We start from the raw sequence: 8,341 nt of genomic DNA on the forward strand, positions 1-8,341 counted from the left end.
GCCTACCTGGTTAAATAAAGGTGTTCTCAACTGGCCTACCTGGTTAAATAAAGGTGTTCTCAACTAGCCTACCTGGTTAAATAAAGGTGTTCTCAACTAGCCTACCTGGTTAAATAAAGGTGTTCTCAACTAGCCTACCTGGTTAAATAAAGGTGTTCTCAACTAGCCTACCTGGTTAAATAAAGGTGTTCTCAACTGGCCTACCTGGTTAAATAAAGGTGTTCTCAACTGGCCTACCTGGTTAAATAAAGGTGTTCTCAACTAGCCTACCTGGTTAAATAAAGGTGTTCTCAACTGGCCTACCTGGTTAAATAAAGGTGTTCTCAACTAGCCTACCTGGTTAAATAAAGGTGTTCTCAACTAGCCTACCTGGTTAAATAAAGGTGTTCTCAACTGGCCTACCTGGTTAAATAAAGGTGTTCTCAACTAGCCTACCTGGTTAAATAAAGGTGTTCTCAACTAGCCTACCTGGTTAAATAAAGGTGTTCTCAACTGGCCTACCTGGTTAAATAAAGGTGTTCTCAACTGGCCTACCTGGTTAAATAAAGGTGTTCTCAACTGGCCTACCTGGTTAAATAAAGGTGTTCTCTACTGGCCTACCCGGTTAAATAAAGGTGTTCTCAACTAGCCTACCTGGTTAAATAAAGGTGTTCTCAACTAGCCTACCTGGTTAAATAAAGGTGTTCTCAACTGGCCTACCTGGTTAAATAAAGGTGTTCTCAACTAGCCTACCTGGTTAAATAAAGGTGTTCTCAACTAGCCTACCTGGTTAAATAAAGGTGTTCTCAACTGGCCTACCTGGTTAAATAAAGGTGTTCTCAACTAGCCTACCTGGTTAAATAAAGGTGTTCTCAACTAGCCTACCTGGTTAAATAAAGGTGTTCTCAACTAGCCTACCTGGTTAAATAAAGGTGTTCTCAACTAGCCTACCTGGTTAAATAAAGGTGTTCTCAACTAGCCTACCTGGTTAAATAAAGGTGTTCTCCACTAGCCTACCTGGTTAAATAAAGGTGTTCTCAACTGGCCTACCTGGTTAAATAAAGGTGTTCTCAACTGGCCTACCTGGTTAAATAAAGGTGTTCTCAACTAGCCTACCTGGTTAAATAAAGGTGTTCTCAACTAGCCTACCTGGTTAAATAAAGGTGTTCTCAACTAGCCTACCTGGTTAAATAAAGGTGTTCTCAACTAGCCTACCTGGTTAAATAAAGGTGTTCTCAACTAGCCTACCTGGTTAAATAAAGGTGTTCTCAACTAGCCTACCTGGTTAAATAAAGGTGTTCTCAACTAGCCTACCTGGTTAAATAAAGGTGTTCTCAACTAGCCTACCTGGTTAAATAAAGGTGTTCTCAACTAGCCTACCTGGTTAAATAAAGGTGTTCTCAACTAGCCTACCTGGTTAAATAAAGGTGTTCTCCACTAGCCTACCTGGTTAAATAAAGGTGTTCTCAACTGGCCTACCTGGTTAAATAAAGGTGTTCTCAACTGGCCTACCTGGTTAAATAAAGGTGTTCTCAACTAGCCTACCTGGTTAAATAAAGGTGTTCTCAACTAGCCTACCTGGTTAAATAAAGGTGTTCTCAACTAGCCTACCTGGTTAAATAAAGGTGTTCTCAACTAGCCTACCTGGTTAAATAAAGGTGTTCTCAACTAGCCTACCTGGTTAAATAAAGGTGTTCTCAACTAGCCTACCTGGTTAAATAAAGGTGTTCTCAACTAGCCTACCTGGTTAAATAAAGGTGTTCTCAACTAGCCTACCTGGTTAAATAAAGGTGTTCTCAACTAGCCTACCTGGTTAAATAAAGGTGTTCTCAACTAGCCTACCTGGTTAAATAAAGGTGTTCTCAACTAGCCTACCTGGTTAAATAAAGGTGTTCTCAACTGGCCTACCTGGTTAAATAAAGGTGTTCTCAACTAGCCTACCTGGTTAAATAAAGGTGTTCTCAACTGGCCTACCTGGTTAAATAAAGGTGTTCTCAACTAGCCTACCTGGTTAAATAAAGGTGTTCTCAACTGGCCTACCTGGTTAAATAAAGGTGTTCTCAACTAGCCTACCTGGTTAAATAAAGGTGTTCTCAACTGGCCTACCTGGTTAAATAAAGGTGTTCTCAACTAGCCTACCTGGTTAAATAAAGGTGTTCTCAACTAGCCTACCCGGTTAAATAAAGGTGTTCTCAACTGGCCTACCTGGTTAAATAAAGTAAAAAATAAAAAATAAAAAATAAAAATCCTCCTCAGTGAATTTCAGAAAAACAGAAGTAGTGTAACTTTAAATATTTTTGATAAAACTAAATATATTCACGTCACAAAATAATGTATACAGTTTTGCAATGAAGGTCTACAGTAGCCTCAATAGTACTCTCTAGGGTTAGCATCGTGGTGTAGCCGGAGGACAGCTAGCTAACTGTTCAGAGCAAATGGATTTCTTCCAAAATTAAGGAGAAGCACGAGAGAGAGAGCTAGCTATATTTCGTAGTATATATATTTTTTACTCTCACTTACTTAGCTAGGGTTGAATGCAGCTAGCAAGTTCAGCCTTCTCAAACACTTAGCTCAAACAGAGAGGGATGCTATGTTAGCTAGCTTGGGTATGGCTATCCAACAGAGAGGGATGCTATGTTAGCTAGCTTGGGTATGGCTATCCAACAGAGAGGGATGCTATGTTAGCTAGCTTGGGTATGGCTATCCAACAGAGAGGGATGCTATGTTAGCTAGCTTGGGTATGGCTATCCAACAGAGAGGGATGCTATGTTAGCTAGCTTGGGTATGGCTATCCAACAGAGAGGGATGCTATGTTAGCTAGCTTGGGTATGGCTATCCAACAGAGAGGGATGCTATGTTAGCTAGCTTGGTATGGCTATCCAACAGAGAGGGATGCTATGTTAGCTAGCTTGGTATGGCTATCCAACACTGGAACTCTTCCAAGTCGAGCTAAGGTTTTGGTTTTATTATTTTATTGCCACCGGGCCTGCCGGTGTAACTGCTAAACTGCTTGCTGACTCTACACTGTACTGCATGATTGTAGCAGGTTTACTAATGCATTAGTCTTAGTAGCCATGTTGACTATGACGTGACAACGATGTAGGCTGTGCGTAGCAGTTAGCAGTCATGACATGGTTTGGTTTGGAAAGTTTTTTTTGCCTGGTCACAGACAGCTGATGTGTTGTGCACTGAAGTCCATAAGCAAAGGGAAAAGGTGAGATATTATTCCTTCTCGCATCTGCAATGAGCTGGGGGCGGCAGGGTAGACTAGTGGTTAAAGAGTTGGGCCAATAACGGGAAGGTTGTAAGTTCCAATCCCTGAGCTGACAAGGTACAAATCTGTTGTTCTGCCCCTGAACAAGGCAGTAAACCCACTGTTCCTAGGCTGTCATTGAAAATAAGAATTTGTTCTTAACTGACTTGCCTAGTTAAATAAAATAAAAAATTAATGTGGCTGCTATGAAAGTGAACTGTGTTTGCCTGTGATCAGGGGTGTATTCATTGTGCGGATTCTGTTTAAAAACTTTTCTTTAACGGAACTAAACCAGGATATAAATACCTGAATTTGTCCAATAGAAACTCTTGATTGCAACTGTTGGACGGACTAATGATTACACCCCAGATCAGCTAGATGCAGGCAAGAGTGTGCAAGGTGGTATTAAATGTGTCAATGTCTGTCACCATGATGACTCAAACTTCTCTCGACCTGTGTGCACCTACGATGTAAACTTTCATTCATAGGCTAGGTTGTAGCAACCTCATGATGGGTATACCCACTGGCTCCAGGTCATCTACAAGACCCTGTTAGGTAAAGTCCCCCCTTATCTCAGCTCGCTGGTCACCATAGCATCTCCCACCTGTAGCACACGCTCCAGCAGGTATATCTCTCTGGTCACCCCCAAAACCAATTCTTCCTTTGGCCGTCTCTCCTTCCAGTTCTCTGCTGCCAATGACTGGAAAGAACTTCAAAAATCTCTGAAACTGGAAACACTTGTCTCCCTCACTAGCTTTAAGCACCAGCTGTCAGAGCAGCTCACAGATTACTGCACCTGTACATAGCCCATATATAATTTAGCCCAAACAACTACCTCTTTCCCTACTGTATTTATTTATTTATTTTGCTCCTTTGCACAATATTTCTATCTCTACTTTGCACATTCTTCCACTGCAAATCTATCATTCCAGTGTTTTACTTGCTATATTGTATTTACTTTGCCACCAAGGCCTCTTTTTTTGCCCTTATCTCACCTCATTTGCTCACATTGTATATAGACTTGTTTCTACTGTATTATTGACTGTTTGTTTTATTCCATGTGTAACTGTGTTGTTGTTTGTGCCGAACTGCTTTGCTTTATCTTGGCCAGGTCGCAGTTGTAAATGAGAAATTGTTCTCAACTTGCCTACCTGGTTATTTAAATAAAGGTGAAATAAATAAAATATATATATTTTTTTTTTAAATGAGGGAAAATGTGAGTATCGTGTAGTAGCCTAAACCTATTGATGTTACATTGAAGTTGGTGAATGGAATATGAATGACAGTCCTCCCAATATGCTGTAATAGAAATAAGGCCATGCTCATGAAAAAAGATAACCCTCTCTGATCTTAAACGGCACGGACCGCCACTGAATCTGAGGTACCCAAAATATTTTCAGGCATGGAATCGCCCTGCTACAGTTTTTAGGCTTCTATGGCGGTCATTACAAAAGACGTGTAAAAACTACAAAAAAATATCCTGTAATACCAGAGACTCAGATCAACTTTATTTATTTATTTAAGGGAAATTAATTAATTAATTATCCCCAGGTTACTGCCTAGTGCCCTGAAGTCCTGTCTCTACTCCCTGTTGACTGACTTGTTGTTTGTTGTCTGGGTTACCAGGTGTTGGAGGCCACCCGCGTCACCCGCAGGAAAAGCAACATGGCGCTGAGGTGGGAGGCGGGGCTTTACACTAACGAGGACGGAGAAGAAAAAGAGGAAGAGGAGTAGTAGTCTGTGACTATCAGGGATGGAAGGAGGAGGGACATAGCAGCAACACAACTACAAGTATTTATTTTACTAAAGTATTCTGATCACACGACCTGTCACATGATCTACTGGATGGACCAACCTGGAGCATCAGCAAGCCCTGCCAACAGTGAAACGGAGAGACCCATGGGATATGGCTGGTTGCCAAGTGACGGACAAGTAACCGTGACGACAACAACAGTGTGTTCGGGCAGGTCATTTTGGAATGTTTGGACTTTTCCAGATAAAAGGTGTGTAAAGGACTGATGACAACGATGAGTCATACGCCAAGTGATCCTGAAATATTAGAGCTCAATTTCGAGTCTCATAGCAAAGGGTCTGAATACTTATGGAAATAAGATATTTCAGGTTTTTTTTTATATTTAATACATTTACAACAACAAGAAGGGAAATAAAATACAGAAATATCTAATTTACATAATTATTGTCCCCTGAGTCAATACTTTGTGGAAGTAAATTTGGCGGTGATTACTGCTGTGACTCTTTCTGGGTAGGTCTCTTTGGCCATTATTATTTTTTAAATTCTTCAAGCTCTGCCAAGTTGATAGTTGATCATTGCTCTCCCAGTGTCTCCCAGTGTCTGCTGGAAAGCAAAATGAATCAGGTTTTCCTCTAGGATTTTGCCTGTGCTTACAGCCGTTTCAGTTTTTTTTGTACAAAAAAACTCCTTAGTCCTTGCCGATGACAAGCATACCCATGACATGATGCAGCCACCACCATGCTTGAACATGTGAAGTGGTACTCAGTGATGTGTTGTGTTGGATTTGCCTCAAACATAACGCTTTGAATTCAGGACAGAAAGTTAATTTCTTTGCCACATTTTTGGCAGTTTTAATTAAGTGCCTTGTTGCAAACAGGATGCATGTTTTTAAATATTTTTATTCTGTACTGGCTTCCTTCTTTTCACTCTGTCACTTAGATTAGTATTGTGGAGTAACTACAATGTTGTTGATCCATCCTCAGTGTTCTCCAATCACAGACATTAAACTCTATAACTGCTTTAGAGTCACCATTGGCCTCATGTTGAAATCTCTGAGCAGTTTCCTTCATCTCCAACAACTGCGTTAGAAAGGACACCTTTGTCTTTTTAGTGACTTGGTGATACGCCATCCAACGTCTAATTAATAACTTCACAATGCTATTTTTTTTTATTTTTTTAAGATCTACCAATCGGGGCCCTTCTTTGTGAGGCATTGAAACACCTCCCTGGTCTTTGTGGTTGAATCTGTGCCTGACATTCATTACTTGGTTAAGGGTCCTTACAGATAATTGTATGTGTGGAGTACAGAGATGGGGTAGTTATTAAGAAATCATGTTAACCACTATTATTGAACACTGAACTTATTACACAATTTGTTAATTAAGCACATTTATAACTCCTGAGCATATTCAGGCTTACCATAACAAAGGGGTTGAATATATATTTACTCAAGACATTTCATATTTTAATTTTAAATTTTTAATTAATTTAAAAAATGTTCTACAAACAGAATTCCACTTTGACATTATGGGGTATTGTATGTAGGCCAGTGATACAAAATGTCCCATGGGGACACTCAAAATGGACGCCCATTACGACAATACGACAATAGAATGAACTACCATGGGGACACTCAAAATGGCCGCCCATTACGACAATACGGCAATACGACAATTGGACAATACGACAATACAACAATAGAATGAACTACCATGGGGACACTCAAAATGGCCGCCCATTACAACAATATGACAATAGAACGAACCACCGTGGGGACACTCAAAATGGCCGCCCATTACAACAATACGACAATAGAATGAACTACCATGGGGACACTCAAAATGGCCGCCCATTACAACAATATGACAATAGAATGAACTACCATGGGGACACTAAAAATGGCCGCCCATTACGACAATATGACAATACGACAATAGAATGAACTACCATGGGGACACTCAAAATGGCCGCCCATTACGACAATACGACAATAGGACAATACGACAATAGAATGAACTACCATGGGGACACTCAAAATGGCCGCCCATTACGACAATAGAATGATCTACCATGGGGACACTCAAAATGGCCGCCCATTACAACAATACGACAATAGAATGAACTACCATGGGGACACTCAAAATGGCCGCCCATTACGACAATACGACAATAGAATGAACTACCATGGGGACACTCAAAATGGCCGCCCATTACGACAATACGACGATACGACAATAAGACAATATGGCAATACGACAACACGACAATAGAATGAACGACCATGGGGACACTCAAAATGGCCGCCCATTATGGCATCATTCTGATTCTATGGATGAGACACAATACATGTCGAGGGAGATTTATTTCTAGACTAACACTGTTCAAAGCATTAATCATTCTACTGGTTTCCAAACTGTCTGTGTGTCATAGTATTCGAATGTCAGATATTTTTTTATTTTATTTTTTATCCTCTGATCATTTATATTGGCATTGCTTGTTTAATTGCTCTCTTCTCTGATGTAAGCAGTTTTGAAGTTTAACATAATGAAATAGGATGGATGTGTATTTGATCTCTCTAGAAGAAATGTTCTTATGTTTGCTTCTGGTGTGCTGGGGAATATTGCAATAATATCTCTGCAAATTGTTTAACTCTTGACCTTGCCTCTTGACCTTGCCTCTAGACCTTGCCAGCTAAGGGAAAGAATGGTGAGAGTTATGTTGGGTTTTAAAAAAATATATTTTTAATGCTTTTTGGAGATAACACCATTATGATACAAAACAATGTATTGGAGTTGCTAGATTGGATCAAGGACTACACACTTTCAAAGCACCACAATCTATTGACGTCAATAGAGAGATTTTGCATGATAAAAATAGAACACTTTTTTTTTTATCCAGAAGTCATGTCTATCAAAGGGATACATATTTTTCATTACACATTTAAGTATTTTTCTAAACGTGGAGACATCCAATTGCTCTGTTCAGCTCTATGTCCAGCTCTATGTCCAGCTCTATGTCCAGCTCTATGTCCAGCTCTATGTCCAGCTCTATGTCCAGCTCTATGTTCAGCTCTATGTTCAGCTCCATGTTCAGCTATATGTCCAGCTCTATGTTCAGCTCTATGTTCAGCTCTATGTCCAGCTCTATGTTCAGCTCTATGTCCAGCTCTATGTTCAGCTCTATGTCCAGCTCTATGTTTTAAGTCAAGCTCTATTGTATGTCCAGCTCTATGTCCAGCTCTATGTTCAGCTCTATGTTCAGCTCTGTTTTAAGTCAAGCTCTACTGTATGTCCAGCTCTATGTCCAGCTCTATGTTCAGCTCTATGTTTTAAGTCAAGCTCTACTGTATATCCAGC

At 40.2% G+C, this 8,341-nt stretch overlaps 1 protein-coding gene across 3 annotated transcripts in view; it reads left to right on the plus strand.

Moving 5' to 3' along the window:
* LOC110523064 (A-kinase anchor protein 2) overlaps positions 1 to 5,133 on the plus strand; it is a 60,125-nt gene extending 54,992 nt beyond the window's left edge. For all 3 annotated transcript variants that reach the window (XM_036976548.1, XM_036976549.1, XM_036976550.1), the window contains exon 4: positions 4,859 to 5,133. In XM_036976548.1, the coding sequence (XP_036832443.1) occupies positions 4,859 to 4,966 (108 nt within the window). In that variant the 3' untranslated portion in view covers positions 4,967 to 5,133. The remainder of the gene's footprint in view (positions 1 to 4,858) is intronic.
* The last annotated feature ends 3,208 nt before the right edge of the window (positions 5,134 to 8,341 follow it).

Source organism: Oncorhynchus mykiss, chromosome 5, assembly GCF_013265735.2.
Source record: "Oncorhynchus mykiss isolate Arlee chromosome 5, USDA_OmykA_1.1, whole genome shotgun sequence".
In the NCBI taxonomy this organism is placed as follows: domain Eukaryota; kingdom Metazoa; phylum Chordata; class Actinopteri; order Salmoniformes; family Salmonidae; genus Oncorhynchus; species Oncorhynchus mykiss.